Genomic DNA, 22,915 nt, shown 5'->3' on the forward strand with positions numbered 1-22,915 from the left:
ACGTTTCTCTTTCCTCGTTCGAGCGGCCGTAGACGCCCCCCGTGCATAACTTCACCGAAAATGGGTTTATGGTGTGTTCGTTCTGCCGAGGCTGGACCTGTTCGCCACTATCACGCCCTCTTATCTGCTCGCGCTAGTCAGCTTGTGTCTTTACTGCTGTGGCTCAGTGGTAAAACACACAGCTTTTCGCGCCAGAGACCCGTGTTCGATTGCGGCTCTCGCAGATAACTTTTTGCAGCTCTGAGCTCGCGGCCACGCTCCCGCGCACATGCGTCAGCAGCGACATGAGAAACGAGTGTGTTTTTAACCCGCCGAAGCCGGCTAGCACCCATCTCTAACGTTTCTCTTTCCTCGTTCGAGCGGCCGAAAATGTCTATATTGCAGCAACGAGCCTGTCATAACATGAACGCCTGCAATAACGCCAACAGATTTAGATTGACGCTATTTCTGTTCAAGTGTAATAGGTGCCCACACCCATGTGCTCACCCATATTAAAACACAGCATTCCCGTGTCTAACAGAGCCCACTCTCTTAGCTGGCTATGCTGCTAGAGTGTTATCTGTAACAGATGTGCCCACAACTGTGCTCACATCTTTCTGCCCGGTCTATTACACGGCCAGGTCGCGTGCATCCCAGCCTCTTCAGTCTCGTGCCCGCTTGCAGCGCTCACGTTTCTACATGCACGCGGCCACGCGCGCGTCACAAGTGCAGCCCTTGAGGCTATATATAGCCTTCTGCCGCCTACAGCGCTCAAGTTTACAACACGCACTTGCGCGCGTCACTTGTGCAGCCTATCAATCAAAATGCATTTGATAGATGCAAATGCACCTGCTAAAATGCAAAATGCATTTTTTGCATTACAAATGCAAAATGCACCTGCTAAAATGCAATCAGGCATAAGTGCATAATGTCTGTAAAGTGCAAAAGGTCTGAGATAAGTGTAGTATATGTGCCCACAGCTCAGTGTTCACTCCTACACACAAACACCACACCCGTGCCCGCGACCACGCTCGCTCATCACACCGTGACTCGCTCCCCATTCACGTTATCGGGAAGTCACTCACTAAACAGCCATTGGCTGTCCGCGAGCCGTCACACACAAGCACTGTAAGCGCGCTCACACACTTGTTCAGCCCGCTATGTGTATACAAATACAGTACATGTGTATGTATACACATGCCTTTTGTGTTGAATATGTGCCCACAATCCTGTGTTCGCCCATACACAAAAGCACCACACTCCCTGTGCTTCTGTCAGAGCCCACTCTCATAAAGACACTCTCGAGTGTCAGAGTTCATAAGCGCGCCAACGAGCCGTGCACGCGTCCCTCTGCATAAAGCCTCTTGTGTAGAAAAATGTGCCCACAATCCAGTGTTCACCCATACACAAAAGCACCACATGTCCCGTGTCTCTCTCAGAGCCCACTCCCATAGAGCGGACACAGCCCGCTCAAGTGTCAGAGTGCATAAGCACAATAGAATACGGCTATCTGTTACAGTTCCGTTGCCGCCCTCCACGCTTTCGGGCGCGGCTTGAAACTACAGTGAGTTCAGATGCAGCAAACACGCTTCGCTCAGAGTTAGAGAAGCTTTTGTGCCAAAAGGCTATAGAGAGAGTTCCGCCTTCTATGAGCGAGTCGGGGTTTTACGGCCGTTATTTTCTTGTCCCCAAGAAAGACGGCGGCCTCAGACCGATCCTAGATCAATACACAGTCCTCCCATTCGGCCTATCTTTAGCACCCCGTATGTTCACGAAGTGCATGGATACGATGCTCGATCCCCTGCGGAGTCAGGGGCTGCGAATTTTGAATAATTTGGACGACTGGCTGATTTTGGCACAATCACAGACAGAGCTACTGTCTCATCGTACAGTTCTCCTCGACCATCTGAACACCTTGGGTCTCTCTGTCAACTCGACGACCCAGACAGACTGACCAGGAACCTCATCCTTCCGGGAGAATGGTCCCTGCACGTTCAAACAGTCCAGTAACTGTGGCAAATATTCGTCAGAGCAGAGGTGGATCTCTTCGCGTCAGAGGAGAACGCTCACTGCCCTATATTTTTCTCAAAGAGCGAGGACGCGCTAGCCCAGGAATGGCCTAGCCGCCCGCTTTAGCATTCCCTCCGGTCTCCCTGTTACCACAGGTTTTACAGAGGATCAGGGAAACACGCCACTCGGTGCTCCTCATAGCCCGGCGTTGGGAGAGTCAGACTTGGTTCCCGGAGCTCACTAAGCTGTCGCAGACAGCCCCGTGGCCCATTCCAGTCAGAGCAGATCTCCTCTCTCAAGCTCGCGGCACGATCTGGCATCCCCACCCTCAGCGCTGGGCGCTTCATGCAGGGGTGATCAACAACTATCCGTTGCTTTGCCAGAGGAAGTGTTAAACATGATCATGAACGCCAGAGCGGCTTCTAGGAAGCTTTGTGTGTCAAAATGGTCTGTGTTCTCAAAATGGTGCACCGACAAAAACCTAGACCCTCAGTGGTGCGACGTGTCGTCTTTGTTTGTCTTCCTTCAGGAGATGCTGGATAAGGGCAGGTCCCCATCCACTCTCAAGGTATACGCGGCAGCTGTCGCGGCGTTCGCTGAACCCCGACACGCTCAGTCTCTGGGCAAAGACGAGCTAGTCATCCGCTTCCTCAGGGGAGCTAGAAGGATGAACCCCTGCGCACCCCTTCGGTTCCCAATTGGGATCTTTCAATAGTTCTCGAAGCTATGAAAGCCCCCCCCATTCGGACCGTTATCTTTGGTCCTAAAATACCTCTCGTTAAAAAAAACAACAAAAAAAAACGTTTTTTCTGACTGCCCCATCATCAGTAAAACGTGTGGGAGACATTCACGCGCTCTCTTCTAGCGCAGCGTGTCTTGAGTTTGGACCCAATGACTCCATAGTCATCCACAAACCTAGACATGGCTATGTCCCCAAAGCGATAGGTACCCCGTTCAGGGCTCAGGTTATTTCCCTATCGGCCCTACCCGCATCCGATAGCGAATGTGACGCCAATCTCTTTTTTTTCCCTGTTTGGGCTCTGAGATTGTACACTACACGCGCTGCCGCGTTCAGACGCTCTGAGCAGCTTTTTGTTTCGTTTGGTGGGCGCACCAAGGGTCTGGCCGCTGAGATTGTACACTACACGCGCTGCCGCGTTCAGACGCTCTGAGCAGCTTTTTGTTTCGTTTGGTGGGCGCACCAAGGGTCTGGCCGCCTCGAAACAGACACTATCCAGATGGATTGTGGACGCTATTGCTTCTGCTTATGCATCAAAAGACCTGCCATGCCCTCTGGGCATCAGGGCTCATTCCACAAGAGGCATGGCCTCATCGTGGGAATGGTCCAGCGGTATTTCCATTCAAGACATATGCGTGGCAGCGGGATGGGCTTCCCCTTCCACCTTTGTCAGATTTCACAATCTGGAAGTACCCGCCCTGCAGGCAAAGCTACTAGCAGCCTAGTATGTTTCAGGTCCTAGGTTGAGCTGCACTATTGGGAGTCACTCATACAACCGGCGTGCCGCTTGTTCTTCCCTCATGTGCTCATGTACTACACATTCACCAGCCCGCTTGCAGGCCCTTTTTATTTCACGTACATTATTTCCCACTTATAAGGGTCCCCCGGGATCGCTCCCCCGGGACTCATTGTGGATGCCTAGCGCGCACGGCGTTGACCAGGTGTTCCCGTAGCGTAAGCTAGCTTATGCAATACGAGAGAACCTCTCGTAAGAGAACGAATCGGTTACCTAACGTAACCTCGGTTCTCTCTAGATGAGGGAACGAGTATTGCGTTCCCGGCCGTGCTTGCGCTACTAGTGTTCTCTCTTCATTCAATGAAAACCGGAAAACAGCGGGAAAATCGCCTATTTATAGACTCGGGCCACGCCGTTTGGCGGGCTTTGACGCAATGAGAGCGTGTCTGCTTCTCATTGGCCACGAGTTCAACCGAGTTTCTTTATAGGCTGTAGCAGTTCTCCCTGAGCGAACCTATGAGCTGCTAGCTAGCCCGCTCATGGTCTGCTGCAGGGAACTGCGTTGACAATGGATACAAAATTAAAGGATAATTTTTTGGCTTCAACTTCTCAGAAAAGATGAATCTTTCCCGTAGCGTAAGCTAGCTTACGCAATACTCGTTCCCTCATCTAGAGAGAACCGAGGTTACGTTAGGTAACCGATTCGTTTCAATGCATTTTGGGTAGTGACGTGTAAAGGTTGCAGTCGTTGAGCCTAGCCGCTGTAGCTGCTTCGTTTATTGTTTTTTCCAACGTACCGGCTAGCTAGATAAGTTTTGACAGTAGTCAGATGACCACGTCTGCCGTTCAGCCATCTCAGTTTGAACCCGAGCGCACCATAGGCTTAAATAAAGAGAATAACGCAGTGTCTGTGCGGCAAACTGCACTTTGTCTATGGCCAGCAACAATATTGTTATGTTTAAGGAAGGACATTATGGAATTGAGATCATGTCTGTACTATGTTATGATTGTACTGAACAATTAAATACAATCGTTGCTTATTAGTCTGCAGTCTGAATTCACTTTGCATCAAGCGTCCATTAACTGAATGAATTGAGAATATCATCACCTGAAAATCCGTTAACATCAGCCATTTTCATTCAACCAGCTGATTTCTGTAAATAAATGTAATCTTAAATGTATATTGCTGTCAACTTTAGTCGTTTAGTCGACTAATCAGTCTTGGTCGACTGACATTCTTATTGTTGCATTTTTTTTTTTTAGGCTACTTATAGAAAAAAACATTTCAATGATTTACTCCATGATATTTGTTCCTTTATAAGCAGGTATATATTACTGTATTATAAATATAATTAGCCTATGTTTTATCCCCAACTTTAAATACTTTAATTTAGGCTATTTTGTAACAGCGCCACAGTTTAGCGCACACACATAGAACACTCGGTTCGCACCTGTGGCTGGCTGCGCTGCTGCTGCGCGCTCAGTAAGGGATATAGTTCAGCTGTATTCATTCAGTTAGAACGCTACTTGTTTTGGTTTTTATGTTTTTATACACTATATGTTTTTATCTCGATGTGGCGTGGACGCACTTGGAAAAAAAGAGCGCGTCATCTTTATCATGCTGACTCAATAGATTGTGTTTTCTTGATATGTTTTTGTATTTATTTGTATACTTTACGCATTCGAAAATAATAGCCTAAATAATATAACAAAACGAAAATAAACCTATATGCGGTCCTACAACAAGCTAATTATTATTAGGATTATTTTTTGGGCTTTTGTTTTTTTTTGTGCGTTTGATTTAAAACACATAGATCGGCTGGACAAAAGTTAACCCATAGCTTTGAAAGTAAAGAAGAATATACAGCCTTTATAACGAGAGCTTTTGTTAGGATTTTTCATTATGTGGCAGATATCAATTTTTTGTAGCGTGTAGCAGTGGTCAGCAGGTGCACGATTGTTACTTGGACAGAGCTCCTCACTTTGTAGTTAAAAAAAAAAAACCACTTAATTTGCAAAGAATTCTATTATTTGTTTTATGTATTTTTGATGTTTTTTTCTTTTTTTATTTTATAAATGCTCTATGATAATTGTTAAAACATGTTCAATCAAATCATCCCGTCTTTTTTTTTTATTTTTTTTTTTTTTTAGGTCGACTAGCCTAATCGTTGGGCAGGACATTCAATTTGGTCGACTAAGGATTTCTTTGGTTGATTACAGCCCTAATTGCTGCGCAGGGTGAAGTCAGTAAATACATAACAACGATTTGAGACAAATAATTTAAATTTAATATAAAACTATGTAACCTAATGGTGCTCTGTGCCGCGGCAGGATTTTGAATAAGGTCCGAGAGCAGCTATTTCTATGCGTTCAACATGTGAGTGACTGCTTACCCTGCTGAAAAATCCAGCTAAAACCAGCCAAGGCTGGTTGACTGGTTTTGGCTGGTCTCCCAGCCTGGTTAGTTGGTTTATCAGGCTGGTTTTAGAGGGGTTTTGAACACTTTTTCAGCTGGTCAGACTGGTCAAGTTGGTAGCCAGGCTGGGAGACCAGCTTAACCAGCTAAGTCAGGCTGGGAGACCAGCTTGACCAGCTAAGCCAGGCTGGGTGACCAACTAAAACCAGCTACTTCCAGCTTAAATCAGCTAAGACCAGCCAACCAGCCTAGGCTGGTTTCAGCTGGATTTTTCAGCAGGGTAGGGAAGCACACGACGGCGGTAGATGACTTATTAAATTATTTATACTGATAGTACGATCGTCTGATCTATACAGCCTACCCTGGACAGCTGCTGACAAAAAGTGGAGCTCTTTACAGCAAACGCTCACGTTTTCGTGAAATCAAAGGGTGCTTCAACTAGTCCAGGACTGTACACACATATGCAATTAGTCATTAGTATATTTACCATGTTTTTATTTTTCTCTGAAATGTATAACTTTGGTTTTCAGTGGCATTGTGTGACGTTGTGCGGAGAATTAGTGCTGAGGCTGGATCCAGACGCAGTGTAGCTTTATTTATCAAACTCAGGAACAGGGTACATAGACTAGAACAGGACTCGGAATCAAAAAACACCAAAGTAACATACATTAATTCAACAACCAACAAAGACAGGGCAGAAACACAGGGCTTAAATAATCAAGGACAAACGAGCTAGACAAGATAACAAGGGGTGTGAGAAATAAGAAACACCTGGGATAAATAATAGACGGGGAACCACTAATAATGAAAACACACAAAACCCACATTATGACACATTGCATAGGTTGTAACTTTTACATTAAAGATGCAAAAGTTCTCATGTGATTTATCTTAGTTTATTTTATTTACATCACAAAAACCAGCTGCTTTAACAGGGGTGTACAGACATTGTATTTCCACTTTACACTACCGTTCAAAGATTTACAGTAGGTCAGTAAGATTTGTTTTAAACAACATAATACTTTTACTCAATTCTCTATCGTCTTCCGACTGGGGAAGGGCAGATAGCGAAATGACCTGGGCTTGAGAGCACGTTGGGTACATAGCCATGTCTTGGATTGAGGATGACTTCGGAGTCGTTGGGCCCAAACTCAAGGCAGGAAGCGTTCATGGAGAGTGCTTGTGAATGACCGATGCTAGGGCTAGCAAGAGTGCGGTCTTGAGTGAAAGAGGTTTTAAGTCAGCATACTGAAGCGGCTTGAAAGGGGGTCCCTTAAGGGCCCTGAGGACAGCAGAGAGGTCCCATGTGGGTATAGAAGGAGGTCGAGGCGGGTTAAGCCTGCCTTTGAAAGAAGCACACAATCAGGATTGGGCGGCCACAGGAGTATGGAAGGCTGCTATGGCCGCCATGTACTTTTAGCGTGGAGTACCACTGGTACTTCACACGAGAAGGGGTCTAGGTGCCGAGCTGCACATCAACTGAAACACTGACCACTTAAGGGCGTAGAGGCGTCTAGTTGACGGAGCCCTAGCCTCTGTGATAAACTCTGTCCGGGAGGTCCCCGGATACCCGTTGAGGGGCCATACATGGAGGGCCCACAAGTCACAAGTCGGGACAGGGGTGCCAGGACAGGGTATCCTGTTCGCCTGCGTGAGGAGGTCCTTTCTTAGCGGTATAGGCCAGGGAGCTGTCTCAAGTAGATACATCAACTCGAGGAACCATGCTTGGGTCCACCAGCTATTAGGATGACTGCAGACTTGTTTTCCCTGATCTGTTCGATGACCTGAGGGAGCATCGAGACCGGAGGGAATGCATAAAGAGGATGGCTGGGCCATTTGTGGGCTAGCGCATCCCTGTTCTTTGAAAAGAATGTTGGGCAGTGAGAGGTCTACCTCTCCCTCTCGAAGACATTCCAAATTAAATGAACTGTCTGAAGGGGGAGAGACCATTCCCTGGGGGTGACATTGAGACAGCATATCCGCACCCTGGTTCAGTATGCTTGGTACATGCGCTGCTCTTAGCGAGTGGAGGTTGGCGTGTGCCCATGAAAGGAGCTGTTTGGCCATGGTGTACAGGTTGTTTGACCTGAGACCACCCTGGCAAATTATATATGACACTACTGCCATGACCAAGACGCAGTGTCCCGCCAGGTTCGGGTGGAAGGTTTTAAGTGCCAGAAAGACTGCTCTCATTTCAAGGCAGTTGATATGTAGGTGCTTCTCCAAGCTCGACCAGAGGCCGGAGGTTGGCCTGCCTTCGTACAGAGCCCCCCAACCTAGGTTGGCGGCGTCCGTCAAAATCACCTTCCTCCTCGAGACTAGGCCCATGCTTACACCAGACTGGTACCAGCTGGTGTCTTTCAAAGGGGCCAGGGCTTTGATATAGCCATGGTTTATCCTGATGCGTAGGTGGCCGAACCACAGCCGGGACTTGGGGCTTTACCCAGTGCTACTGAGGGGGACGCATATGCAGTAGGCCTAATTGGAGAAACAATATGGAGGCCATAAGGCCCAGTGCCCTTGAAATAAATATCTGCAGAAATAGACAGTTGGCTCATTACACGCAGGCGCAGAACGCACATTCTAGCTGACAGTCGCCTGTAGTGCAGATTTTTACCCCGAAGAGAGAAGACGAGAGGCGACAACACGGTTCACGGGAGGGGTGCTGGTCTGTTTTAATCAATAGCACTGGAGAAATGTCTCTCTCTGGAGAGAGTGAGGCATGCAGGGGTGGGCTGGCGTGGGCTCACTCATTTCTGACCACTCAATTCATCCTCTGACCCCGCAGTTTCTTACTCCGCGGTTCTAGGAGGGCAGGAAATGGGAGGGCGCGAGGTGCAGGGTCGCTCTCTGAGAAGAAAGCTAGCCGCGAGGAGAGTGGCATGTTCTTGCAGTGAGAACACCCACCCTAAGTGAGTGCAGCTTTAGCGTGGCTACTGCCCACCGTGGCTAACGCACTCACTATGCTCATCTGAGGCATGCAGAGGGGCTCTGCATGTCACACAGTCCGAGCACGTCATTTAACAACGCTGTGTGCTCTTTTAGAGAAATTGCTCTTATAAAGGATACTATTTATAAGATAGTATTGGCCCTCTTGCCTATTGATCGTCTCATTTTACACCCGTTTCACTGAATCCTGGTTATTTCGGACATTTCAATCCTAAATTAGTGGTGATAGTTGTAGTATCACTACTAATTTACTGATCATCCGTTATAATGGCGAACATATCAGATGCGTGTCTAACATTACCTTTGAGTGCAGATGAAGACACATTCGAGCTCTTCACGGTGAAGCAGGAGCTGGAATACGTCGAGAAACAGATCCGCGGTCTGCTGGTGAAGCAAGCCGAGCTGCTGGATCGGCGCTCAACGCTTGAAGCATCACGCGCCGACGCTAACAAATCAAATCACTCTTTGACTCCGAGTTCATCTACGCCGTACGTTACTCTGCCGAGGAAGATGCGATCATCTAAGGCTTCATTCACTCCGGCACCGAAACAACATGGACCATGGATCACACAGCGGAAGACTCGAGCCAGAGCTGCCTCTCCGCCCCTCCCGGTCTTCGAGATCTCCACCCGGAACCGCTTCTCCCCTCTTCGCGAGCCGGAACGCGATGACGCCGTGATCATCGGCACATCCATAGTCCGCCATGTCCGCGCTAATTCGGATAAAGGTAAAGTGCGCACTCACTGCTTTCCTGGTGCTCGTGTTCTTGATGTTGCTGCACAGGTTCCCGAGATCCTGAACGGGGACGAGCGCGTCGGAGCTGTTGTGCTGCACGCGGGAGCGAACGACATCAGGCTGCGGCAGACGGAGGTTCTGAAGAAGGACTACAGGAGCCTGATCGAGACGGTACGCAGCACAGCGCCTAAAGCAGCGATCATCGTGTCTGGACCGCTTCCCACGTACAGACAAGGACAGGAAAGGTTCAGTAGACTTTTTGCATTAAATGAATGGTTAATGTCATTGTGTAATGAACAGGGGCTGCACTTTGTAAATAACTGGCATCTGTTTTGGGAAAGACCGAGGCTGTACAGCACAGATGGTCTCCATCCCAGCCGAATCGGAGCGGCTGTGCTGTCGGACAACATTTCCAAGACATTACGCACCAGATGACTAATGAGTCAAAGTCCAAATTACAGCCTTTGCGGTCCAAACTTAACTAATAAGCATAGTGTGGAACATTATATAGAAACTGTGTCTATTCCTCGTTTAGTGAAGCCAAACAATAAATCTAGTGTAGGATCTAGCAAAAATCTTATTGTAATTAAACCAGAAAATCTAAATATCAGTCAACAAAAACAATTTCTAAAGCTAGGTCTCCTAAACATTAGATCGCTCACACCTAAGGCGGTTATCGTAAATGAAATGGTCACAGACAATAACTTCGATGTTCTGTGCCTTACTGAAACCTGGCTTAAACCAAATGAGTATTTCGGTCTAAACGAATCTACTCCGCCAGGATACTGTTATAAACATGAGCCTCGTCTGATCGGTCGTGGCGGTGGTGTTGCAACAATCTATAAAGATATTTTTAATATTACTCAGAAAACAGGTCACAGGTTTAATTCATTTGAAGTACTTGTGCTAAATGTTACGCTCTTAGATGTAAGAAGGAAATCTATATTATCTCTAGCCCTGGCTACTGTATATAGACCTCCAGGGCCATATGCTGAATTCCTAAAAGAGTTCGCAGACTTTCTCTCGGATCTATTGGTAAATGTCGATAAAGCAATAATTGCTGGAGATTTTAACATACACGTAGATAATACAAATGATGCTTTAGGGGCTGCGTTTACAGATTTATTAAACTCCTTTGGGGTCAAACAAAACGTCAGTGGTCCCACTCATCGTCTAAATCATACACTAGATTTAATTATATCATATGGAACCGATCCAACTGATATAGATATTATACCGCAAAGCGATGATGTCACTGATCATTACATGGTGACTTGCATAATACGTACTGCTGAAATATGTCATGTTGCGCCACGTTATAGACCAGGCAGAACAATCCTTCCAACCACTATAGATGGATTCTCAAATAGCTTACCTGATCTATCTAAGCTGCTAAGTGAACCCAAACAAACAGATGAATTAGAGGAAATGACTAGCAGTTTAAGCACCATTCTTACTAGTACATTAGATATTGTTGCGCCAATTAGATTAAAAAAGGTTCGAGAGAAAATTAAAGCACCGTGGTACAACAGTGCTACGCACGCTATCAAGAGAGAAACTCGCAACTTAGAGCGTAAATGGAAACAAACTAATTTAGAGGTCTTTAGAATCGCGTGGAAAGACAGTATGTCACGTTATAAAAAGACACTAAAAACAGCCAGGGCTGAGCATCTCCGCAAACTAATCGAAAATAACCAAAATAATCCAAGGTTTTTATTTAACACCGTGGCTAGACTAACAAATAAACAGACATCACCAGAGCAAAATATACCTTTACAGTTTAGTAGTAATGATTTTATGAATTATTTCAATGCGAAAATAGAAAGCATCCGAAACAAAATTATAAATGTACAATCCGCTATGGTGTCTTATGATTCAGCTTCAATTATGGACCCTCTAGAACAACTAAACCGCTTTACAACGATAGGACAGGAGGAGCTAAATAAACTTATCATTGCATCTAAACCAACAACTTGTTTATTAGATCCAATACCCACTAAACTACTGAAAGAACTATTACCTGTAGTGGAAGAGCCTCTCCTCAATATTATTAACTCGTCTTTATCTTTAGGTCATGTCCCAAAAATATACAAGCTGGCTGTAATAAAACCGCTCATTAAGAAACCGCAATTAGATCCAAATAACTTGGCAAATTACAGACCCATTTCAAATCTTCCATTTATGTCCAAAATACTTGAAAAAGTAGTGTCCGCTCAATTGTGCTCTTTTTTGCAAGAAAATGATATCTATGAAAAATTCCAGTCAGGATTCAGACCGCATCATAGTACAGAAACTGCGCTAGTTAAAATTACAAATGATTTACTTTTAGCTTCTGACCAAGGCTGTATCTCAATACTAGTCCTACTTGATCTTAGCGCTGCGTTCGACACTATAGATCATATAATACTCTTGGATCGACTACAAAACTTCACCGGTGTTCAGGGACAGGCATTAAGCTGGTTTAGATCGTACTTATCGGACCGTTCTCATTTTGTCTGTTTAAATGGGAAAAAATCAAAGATAACGTCAGTAGACTATGGAGTACCGCAAGGATCAGTTTTAGGCCCTCTGCTATTCTCAATATATATGCTGCCACTTGGTAATATTATAAGAAAACATGGAATTAATTTCCACTGTTACGCTGACGACACTCAATTATATATTTCATCACGACCAGATGAAAACACTAACTCATCTAAAATGACAGAGTGTCTCAAAGATATAAAATGCTGGATGACGCGTAATTTCCTGCTATTAAATTCAGATAAAACGGAGGTATTACTTATTGGTCCAAAAAACTACTCACAAAACCTCTCACAATACAACTTTAATATAGACGGATGTCCTGTTACTTTATCCACAACAGTAAAAGACCTGGGTGTTATACTAGACCGCAACTTGTCGTTCGAAAATCATATTTCATATGTTACAAGAACAGCCTTTTTCCACCTTAGAAACATTGCTAAGCTACGTAACATGCTATCTATTTCTGATGCAGAAAAAATTAGTTCACGCATTCATGACCTCGAGACTAGATTACTGTAATGCTTTATTAGCTGGTTGTCCTGCATCCTCAATAAACAAGCTACAGTTAGTACAAAATGCAGCTGCTAGAGTTCTTACTAGGTCAAGAAAATATGATCATATAACACCGATTTTATCATCTCTACACTGGTTACCTATTAAGTTCCGCATCAACTACAAAATACTACTACTGACCTATAAAGCCCTAAATGGTTTAGCACCTATGTACTTAACGGACCTTCTTTCGCCCTACAATCCACCGCGTTCCTTAAGATCACTAAATTCAAGGCTTCTGGTCATTCCTAGGATATCGAAGTCCAGTAAAGGAGGGAGGGCGTTCTCGCATTTAGCTCCAAAACTCTGGAATGGCCTTCCCGATACGGTCCGAGCCTCTGACTCGCTGACACAGTTCAAAACTAGATTAAAGACGCATCTCTTTAGTCAAGCATTCACATAATGCTTACCTTCTAGTCCTCTGTTATGCCATACGGAACCGTTTGCCACTGAAACTGCTTAACGCACCAGTGGGGCTCGACAGCCTCTTAGACAAACGGGTCGGCGCGTATGGTTGGGTTGCGGAGAGTTCGGGTTACGGAGAGTTTGTGAGTTATAACGGAAATTATTATGAACATCAGCTATGCTAATTATTTCCCATCTGCCTTTCTGCTGTTATCTCGGGACACTTGTCCCGAGAAAAATGGCGTTCGTCAGGTCCAGTTTTGTGTCCAGCCTCTCACGGGGATTTCGGATGCCCCAACGCCTGTGATGAGACGACTCAACGCCTGTGATGAGACGACTCAACGCCTGCGATATGTTATGGCGCCGTTTGATTCATAAACAATATTTATATTTAATATTTATATTTAAACAATATGAATGTAAGCCAGAGGAGAACTGGCCCCCGACTGAGCCTGGGTTCTCCCAAGGTTTTTTCTCCATCCAATCTGATGGAGTTTGGTTCCTTGCCACGGTCGCCTTGCTTTTGGCTTGCTTTGAGCTTGCTCAGTTGGGGTTATTTATTTAGTGTTTAGCAATGTTGTTGATCTGTGTTGTGCTACTTACATGTTATCACTGTGAAGCTGCTTTGATACAATCTGTATTGTGAAAAGCGCTATATAAATAAATGTGACTTGACTTGACTTGACTATTCGCCGGATGGCCGCAGGGAAATGGCAAATCAGCAGATGACAGTGTCGAGCCAGGAATGCTGATCAGTAGGCCACCGTCCGCTGAACTGCTGCTGCAGATCGCTGCGTTTCGCTGCTGGGCTCGTCGACAGCAAGGCGGCTTCGAATAGGAGAAAATCAGCGACAAAGTCGAGATGCCCTGAAGATTGTCGCTGAAGATTAAATCAGATTCCTATGGCGAAATGGGCTGCTTATATTATCAGCAGCCACGCTCATTTTGGCGGTTTTCGGCACGCATGAGGCAGGAAGCCCCCCGATAGGTTTGCGCATCCTCGCCGTTTCGCCATAGGTTTCTGAAGTTCCCCTAGCCCAGCCAATCAGCACGCTATAGAGCTCTCCACTGTGGTGGCTTTGCAGCTGCACAGCGTTTTAAAATAAAGGCTTCAATATTCAAAGGCTTCAAAATGAGTTTTCCCATAGCGTCTAGCAGACACAATACGAGTGAACCTTTCTCGAAAGAATTGATTTGGAATTGTTATTTTAAACTGTAATGATATTTTACAATATTACTGTTTTACTGTATTTTTTATCAAATAAAGAGAGCCTTTGTGAGAATATAAGATACATCCTTGAAAAACATAAAAAATCTTACAGACCCTAAACTTACACATCTTTGCAAACATATTTGGTACATTATATTCCACATAAACCATTATACCTGCCACAGAGGAAAAAGATGATCCAATTCCCTGCAAAGAGCGGGCGAAAAACAGCAGTGCATATGTCCCTGAGAAGGCAAACACTGCAGAGAAAGCATTCAAAGTCAGAGTCTACCTTATTTCATTTGTAGTTTACACTAGCCATATAAAGTGAAATATATATCATAAACCAAACAAACAACATGGCAAATCTCACTCAATGGCTCACAGTAATGTAGCCTACTTTAAGCCTATCTTTATGATCAATCGTTTTTATATTGTTACAAAAGTTCACAAAAATGTCAATGTCAATGTTTGATCTTGAAAATATGAAGAGTTCAGATGCAAAAGCCTCTAAGTGCCATTTAAAATTTTCTTCTAAAATGATCATTTTTATCAAGTTTGTATATTTAAGTTCAGTAATTTCACTTAAATGGCAATGAGGATTATCTATTAATTGTCATTTAAGTGAATTTACTGAACTTAAATATACAAGCTTGATAAAAATGGTCATTTTAGAAGAAAATTTCAAATGGCATTTAGAAGCTTTTGCATCTGAACTCTTCATATGTTTAATGGTATGAAACGGACAGTTCCGGTCCTTGATTCAGATTGGTTGAGCACACGTTCAAAACCATTGTAAATTACTCAACAAACATATACCTGTGACCACATTACTTTAGTATTACTGCGCAACTTTGTGATTCTTTGTTGCTGCATGTGTTGCTTGGCAACCTCTTTGGAACTACGTTGCTTGGCGGAGAAACAAATGTGTTATAACGTTATATTTTTTGTTGCTGGTGTTTATTTTATGAATAAAATGAATATTTTTATGGAGTAACCATTTTATAAAAGCAATAAGCCAATTGAATACTGTTTTACAGTTTTACAGAATACTGTTTACAGTTTTACACTGTTTTACAGTGTATTTAGAACAGCTAAGGGGAGTTGTTAGGCATGACACGGAGCGGGGTAAATCACTGTAAAACGGCTTCGGGGGGCTTATTGCTTTATTTAAATTTCAAGGCTGTGATTTAATGGGAAAACAGTCCAAACTGAAACTGTTTTTATAGTATTTAATTTTCGATAGTGTGATCGATAGTGTACAGTATGTGTTTTTAAAGTCAACAATTTGTGTTATTTCCACTTACTTTTTAAATAATATTTATATTTTTATTTATTATTGTAATTAATTATATTTAACTTCTACTACTACTACTTATATGTATTATATTATACAATATTTGTTACATAAGTATAATGCATTTATTAAATTGCATAGGCAATTTAAGAATGCGCAATAAAGAATGTGAAAATGCTCGTGTTTTAATGAATGATAATTATTTATTTTTATTACGCTTTGAAGCAATCTGTATTGTAGTCAAGTTTTTGTTCTGTTTTGTCTTAGTTTTCAGTTTGTTCAGTTGCTGTTTGCCTTTGACCTATTTTTCCAGTGTCGCGTTGATTGATTCCATTCCTGTTATTTGTATCATTAGCTCCTTTGTTTTCCCTGTGTATTTAAGCCCTCAGTTTCAATTAGTTCTTTGTCCTGTATAGTTGTATGCGTGGTTGTTTCTTCTTGTTATTCTCCTGTTTATAGTTTTGTAAGTTGTAATAAAAGACTATTTTGTTGATTCCTTTCTCTTGCACTTCACTACAGCCACCAAACCGAGATCCACTAAAATGGACCATGCAGCAGAAACGTCTCGGTTATGGATGTAACCCTCGTTCCCTGAGTAGGGAACGGAGACGTTACGTCAGAAGTGACGGAGATTGGGGGTTTCGCATAGAAAGCCAATCCTCTTCGAGTATTTAATCACGAGCCAATGGCATGCAATGCCTTGGGGCTGCGGAAATTTGCATAGCGTACTCCGCCCTACTCCGTGAGTATAAAAGGAGGAAGTGAACGCAACCGCAGTATGTCTTCGCTGAGGAGCCAAGACTGAACGTCTACCCAGCAGTACAGCTGAAGTGGCAGGGAGACGTAACCTTTCGTAGTCACTTCGAGTTACGTCAGAAGTGACGGAGATTGGGGGTCAATGCCATCACGCCATCTTACAGCTGTCTTCCAGTGCCCTGCGAAAGTCTAGACCCCTGAACCTGGAGTTAAATCACCAGGAGTCCTACTTTGACACAAGAATACCAAGGTACACTGGGAAACATATCCCGGGAGGGAGATGCTACCAGATGCCTACCGTAGGGAGGACTTACGAATACACATATGGCCGCATAGGGACGCATATGGAGATCACTGGTGCACCAACCGCAGGTGGTTACTAGAAGCTCCAGGGGTGGCAGATGGCTTGCCAAGGGAAGACACATGCTCAGAGAGGCTTATAGTGGAAAATACACATGAGACAGTTACCATAGGGAACCGTGCACATGGAAGCACCTAGCCGGCATCCAGAGCAAACAGTGGTGCCCGCATCCTGGGTGCTGGAGGACTCAAGGCTTCAATGGAAAACTACTGAGGAATATCGCACTTATCCAGTCAGAAGTGGAGTGGCGAGCAAGCGAAGACACCTAAGCGGGTCCAGTACTGGCGGAAGCGAATACGTGAGAGGACACCAGTTCGACTCGCAGATTGTAGAATCTGGCGAAGGTGTTTGGTGTCGCCCAGCCTGCAGCTCTGCAGATGTCTGTTAGCGAGGCGCCATGCGCTAGAGCCCAAGAGGAGGCCACACTCCGAGTGGAATGGGCCGTCACACCAAGGGGGCACGGACGGCCTTGCTGCTGGTAAGACAAAGCAATGGCGTCCACTATCCAGTGAGACAGCCGTTGCTTTGAGAGAGCCCTTCCCTTCTGGCTCCCCCCATGACAGACAAAGAGCTGGTCTGAGGTCCTGAAACACCGCGTTCTGTCGACGTAGGTGCGGAGTGCACGTACCGGATAGAGCAGTGCCAAGGCTGGGTCTGCCTCCTCCAGGGGCAGTGCTTGCAGGTTCACCACCTGGTCCCGGAAGGGAGTGGTGGGAACCTTGGGCACGTATCCAGGTCGGGGTCTCAAGACAACGTGAGAGTAAGCCGGCCCGAACTCCAGGCACGCTTCGTCAATGGAGAATGTGTGCAGGTCCCCCACCCTCTTGATGGAGGCCAATGCAACCAGGAGTGCCGTCTTCATAGACAGAAACTTTAACTCTACCGATTGCAAAGGCTCAAAGGGAGGCCTCTGCAGAGCACTTAAAACTACTGAGAGGTCCCAAGAGGGTACGAGGGGAGGACGAGGCGGATGTAGCCTCCTCGCTCCCCTCAGGAACCTGATGACCAGGTCGTGCTTCCCAAAGGACTTACCTTCTACTGCATCATGAGACGCGGCAATGGCCGCGACATAGACCTTAAGGGTGGAGGGCGACAGCCTACGCTCCAACCCCTCCTGCAGAAAGGAAGGCACGACACTGATCGAACATCTCTGGGGGTCTTCTCCGCGAGAAGAGCACCAGGGGACGAAGAGGTTCCACTTCAACGCATAAAGGTGTCTCGTGGACGACGCTCTAGCGGAAGTGATGGTTGACGAACTCAGTGCCCGTCTCTGAGTGAGTAGATCCTGTCTCAGAGGAATAGGCCAAGGAGGTGCTGTCGCGAGGAGCATGAGTTCGGAGAACCACGTCTTGGTGGGCCAATAAGGGGCTACCAGCAAGACCTGCTCCTCGTCCTCCTTGATATTGCACAACACCCGTGCAAGGAGGCTCACTGGGGGAAAAGCATACTTGCGTGGGCCCCGAGGCCAGCTGTGCGCCAGTGCATCTGTGCCGAGCGTGCCCTCGGACAGGGAGTAAAACTGGGCGCAGTGGGATGAGTCCCGGGAGGCCAACAGGTCTATCTGAGCCTCCCCGAACTGGTCCCAGATCAGCTGGACCGTCTGGGGATGGAGTCGCCATTCGCCCGGAGATAGGGGGGATCCGAGACAGCTCGTCGGCTGCCAGGTTCCGGTCTCCTGGAATGTACACAGCACGAAGGGACCTCAGGTGCTTCTGACTCCATAGCAAGAGGTGGCAGGCGAGCTGCGACAACTGGCGCGAGCGTAGACCCCCCTGGTGGTTGATGTACGCTACAGCAGTGGTGTTGTCTGAACGGACAAGTACATGTTGACCCCGATCGCGAAGCCACAGCTGAAGTGGTCTCATATGAAGCAAACCGAGCGGCGTTGCCGCGGCTGCGGATGCCATATGCCCCAGGAGCCTCTGAAAGAGTTTCAGTGGAACCACATTCTTGCCTTCGAACTGTCGAAGACAAGTCAGCAGTGAGTGCGCACGCTCGTTCGTGAGCTGCGCGGACATGGCGACCGAGTCTATCTCCATGCCGAGAAAAAAGATCCTCTGCACAGGGCAAAGTTTGCTCTTCTTCCAGTTGACCCGAAGGCCGAGCCGGGCTAGGTGCCGGAGCACCAGGTCTCTGTGCTCGCAAACCTGTTCTCGAGAGAGTGCCAGAATCAGCCAATCGTCGAGGTAGTTCAGGATGTGAACCCCTTGTTCGCGAAGGGGAACAAGGACTGCCTCGACAATCTTCGTGAAGATGCGAGGAGACAGAGCTAACCCGAATGGGAGAACCGTGTACTGATATGCCTGGTCAGTGGCCGCTCGCAGCTCATTAAAAGCCGCTGGGTCAGTCCCGCCCTCGTGCATGTCCCTGAGCAGTTTTGCTTGAAACACTTGCAAAGTGCTCATGGCATGCAAAGCAGCAGCTGCCTGTCCCGCCGCTCTATAGGATTGCGCCGCCATAGACGACGAGAACCTACAGGCTTTGGATGGGTGCTTAGGAGCCCCACGGGAGGAGGCGCTCTGCGGACACAGTTGCATCGCGACAGAGCGCTCCACCGGAGGGATCCCAGCGTACCCACGGGCAGCCGCGCCGTCGAGGGGAAGAAAGGCGGGGGAGACTGGAGCGCGCTCTCGAGAGGTCAAAGGAGCCTTCCAAGTGCGCGTCAGCTCCACATGCAGCTCGGGAAAAAATGGAATTGGGTTCGGCTGTGGCCTTGCGGCGGCGGCTTTCCCCAAAAACAAATTATTAATCCGTGAGAGATCGGGGCAGGGCGGAGGGTTCCACTCCAACCCGATACTCACGGCGGCCCGAGATAGCATGGCAGTCATCTCGGGATCAGACACGGGCAACGCTGGCACTCCCGAGGGAGGCAACGCAGCCGCATCCTCACTTCCCGAAGATTCAAGCCCGCCCTGTGATGCCGTGATCGACATCGCGTCATCCTCTGGAGCGCCGAACGAAACAGACGGTACCTGCGAAGAGGCAGACGCCTGAATCGAAGCAGCGCTCGCTGGCTCTGACACTGGGGCGGGGGGTGTGGCCCGAGGTTCTCTCGTCGGGTTTTTGTTCCACACCGTCACCGTCAGATCACCCTGTCTGCGAGTCGAAGAGCTTCTCGAAGAAGAAGCCAAACGAGTAGCGGACGCGGGGACTCTCGCTTTTGTTAGATCATTGAGTCTCGATCTCAGTGTAGAGATGGTCATATTCCCACAAAAGGAACATGAGTCATCCACGAACGCTGCTGCTGCATGCTGAATGCCCAGGCAAACAGAGCAGCGATCGTGACCATCAGAGGATGACATTAATCGACCGCATCCAGAAGAACACGAGCGAACCACCTTTAAAAAGGACGTGCCACGTGCAGCTCTTTCAGATAGAGAGGAGGAAATTCACTCTTTCAGCGCTGAGGCGTCCAGGGAGAAGCGCACAGTCTGGCAGACCACTGCTCAGATTGCAGGCAATGCAGAATCTCGCTGGGTATCGCCGTCACACCAACACTGAAGAGGAGCTCGTCTCGAAGAGTCTTGTCAGTGAGAATGGCTTAGAAGTGAAGAGGTCTCTTGGCTCCGAAGCGAAAACATACTGCGGTTGCGTTCACTTCGTACTTATCGGACCGTTCTCATTTTGTCTGTTTAAATGGGAAAAAATCTAAGATAATGTCAGTAGACTATGGAGTACCGCAAGGATCGGTTTTAGGCCCTCTGCTATTCTCAATATATATGCTGCCACTTGGTAATATTATAAGAAAACATGGAATTAATTTCCACTGTTACGCTGACGACACTCAATTATATATTTCATCACGACCAGATGAAAACACTAACTCATCTAAAATGACAGAGTGTCTCAAAGATATAAAATGCTGGATGACGCGTAATTTCCTGCTATTAAATTCAGATAAAACGGAGGTATTACTTATTGGTCCAAAAAACTACTCACAAAACCTCTCACAATACAACTTTAATATAGACGGGTGTCCTATTACTTTATCCACTACAGTAAAAGACCTGGGTGTTATACTAGACCGCAACTTGTCTTTCGAAGATCATATTTCATATGTTACAAGAACAGCCTTTTTCCACCTTAGAAACATTGCTAAGCTACGTAACATGCTATCTGTTTCTGATGCTGAAAAATTAGTTCATGCATTCATGACCTCGAGACTAGATTACTGTAATGCTTTATTAGCCGGTTGTCCTGCATCCTCAATAAACAAGCTACAGTTAGTACAAAATGCAGCTGCTAGAGTTCTTACTAGGTCAAGAAAATATGATCATATAACACCGATTTTATCATCTCTACACTGGTTACCTATTAAGTTCCGCATCAACTACAAAATACTACTACTGACCTATAAAGCCCTAAATGGTTTAGCACCTATGTACTTAACGGACCTTCTTTCGCCCTACAATCCACCGCGTTCCTTAAGATCACTAAATTCAAGGCTTCTGGTCATTCCTAGGATATCGAAGTCCAGTAAAGGAGGGAGGGCGTTCTCGCATTTAGCTCCAAAACTCTGGAATGGCCTTTCCGATACGGTCCGAGCCTCTGACTCGCTGACACAGTTTAAAACTAGATTAAAGACGCTTCTCTTTAGTCAAGCATTCACATAATGCTTACCTTCTAGTCCTCTGTTATGCCATACGGAACCGTTTGCCACTGAAACTGCTTAACGCACCAGTGGGGCTCGACAGCCTTTTAGACAAACGGGTCGGCGCGTATGGTTGGGTTGCGGAGAGTTCAGGTTACGGAGAGTTTGTGAGTTATAACGGAAATCATTATGAACATCAGCTATGCTAATTATTTCCCATCTGCCTTTCTGCTGTTATCTCGGGACGCTTGTCCCGAGAAAAATGGCGTTCGTCAGGTCCAGTTTTGTGTCCAGCCTCTCACGGGGATTTCGGATGCCCCAACGCCTGTGATGAGACGACTCAACGCCTGTGAAGAGACGACTCAACGCCTGCGATATGTTATGGCGCCGTTTGATTCATAAACAATATTTATATTTAATATTTATATTTAAACGATATGAATGTAAGCCAGAGGAGAACTGGCCCCCGACTGAGCCTGGGTTCTCCCAAGGTTTTTTCTCCATCCAATCTGATGGAGTTTGGTTCCTTGCCACTGTCGCCTTGCTTTTGGCTTGCTTTGAGCTTGCTCAGTTGGGGTTATTTAGTGTTTAGCAATGTTGTTGATCTGTGTTGTGCTACTTTCATGTTATCACTGTGAAGCTGCTTTGATACAATCGGTATTGTGAAAAGCGCTATATAAATAAATGTGACTTGACTTGACTTGACTTCCTCCTTTTATACTCACGGAGTAGGGCGGAGTACGCTATGCAAATTTCCGCAGCCCCAAGGCATTGCATGCCATTGGCTCGTGATTAAATACTCGAAGAGGATTGGCTTTCTATGCGAAACCCCCAATCTCCGTCACTTCTGACGTAACTTGAAGTGACTACGAAAGGGAACTTAAGTTTTACTCATCAAATTCTGGATTTAACAATTGCACGCTCCCATTTAATACTCCTCACCCAAGATGAGCATTTTAGAGCTTTATTCATTTTGTTAAATTTGTGTTTTAAGTCCAGAGAAATTAATTCCCAAGTCAGTTCCAAGGACAAAAATTCTTGAGTCCACAAGAGATGAGAGAAAGAAGTTCCAAGTTTGTTCAAGCCCCTTAGCAAATTTCAAAGTTTGTTTCAGAGGCTGAAATTCCTGAGTCCGTTCAGGAGAGTGAAATGCACAGTAGGTTCCAGTAAATGAAATTCCAGAGTCCATTCCAGAGATTAAAATTCCCATGAATTATTTGTCTTGCGCTTCACTACAGCCACCAATCTGTGACAAGGAGGACGTGTACACTTTTTAAACACTTTTTAAGTCGGAATTACAGTAATTCTGACATGGCGTGAATGCGCCTATAGGCAGTGGGTTTACTCAGTTGCATTATTAGTAGAAAACATTTGCTATAATTTTGGACCTTTCAGTAGACAGATTTATGTTCTGCCAGTTTATGTTATATTGTGTAAGATATTTAGTTCTGTTGAGTGGAAATAAAAGGAACCCTGAAGTTAAATCCTACAGTGTGTGTTGGTAATTCAAAGTGTGCTAGGTTCACTTTATTTACATTCACATAATTAAAATAAAATAAAAAGCCTTGAATGTTTGAAACTAAAAAACTGAGGAGATAAATATTTGTATTGAAAGTTGTGTTAGTTGGTTCTTTTTAAGAGTGAACGTTCTAC

General features: G+C 45.8%; 1 protein-coding gene across 2 annotated transcripts in view; it reads right to left on the minus strand.

Moving 5' to 3' along the window:
* The window catches only part of slc18a1 (solute carrier family 18 member A1), a 65,017-nt gene that overhangs the window by 21,678 nt on the left and 20,424 nt on the right, over positions 1–22,915 (minus strand). Inside the window, exon 5 of one of the 2 annotated variants that reach the window (XM_039665467.2) lies at positions 14,434–14,517. The exons of the other annotated variant lie outside the window; for it this stretch is intronic. Coding sequence (XP_039521401.1) covers positions 14,434–14,517 — 84 coding nt within the window. The remainder of the gene's footprint in view (positions 1–14,433; positions 14,518–22,915) is intronic. 2 annotated transcript variants of the gene reach the window in all.

The sequence above is a fragment of the Pimephales promelas genome, chromosome 14, assembly GCF_988280905.1.
Source record: "Pimephales promelas chromosome 14, fPimPro1.hap1.1, whole genome shotgun sequence".
In the NCBI taxonomy this organism is placed as follows: domain Eukaryota; kingdom Metazoa; phylum Chordata; class Actinopteri; order Cypriniformes; family Leuciscidae; genus Pimephales; species Pimephales promelas.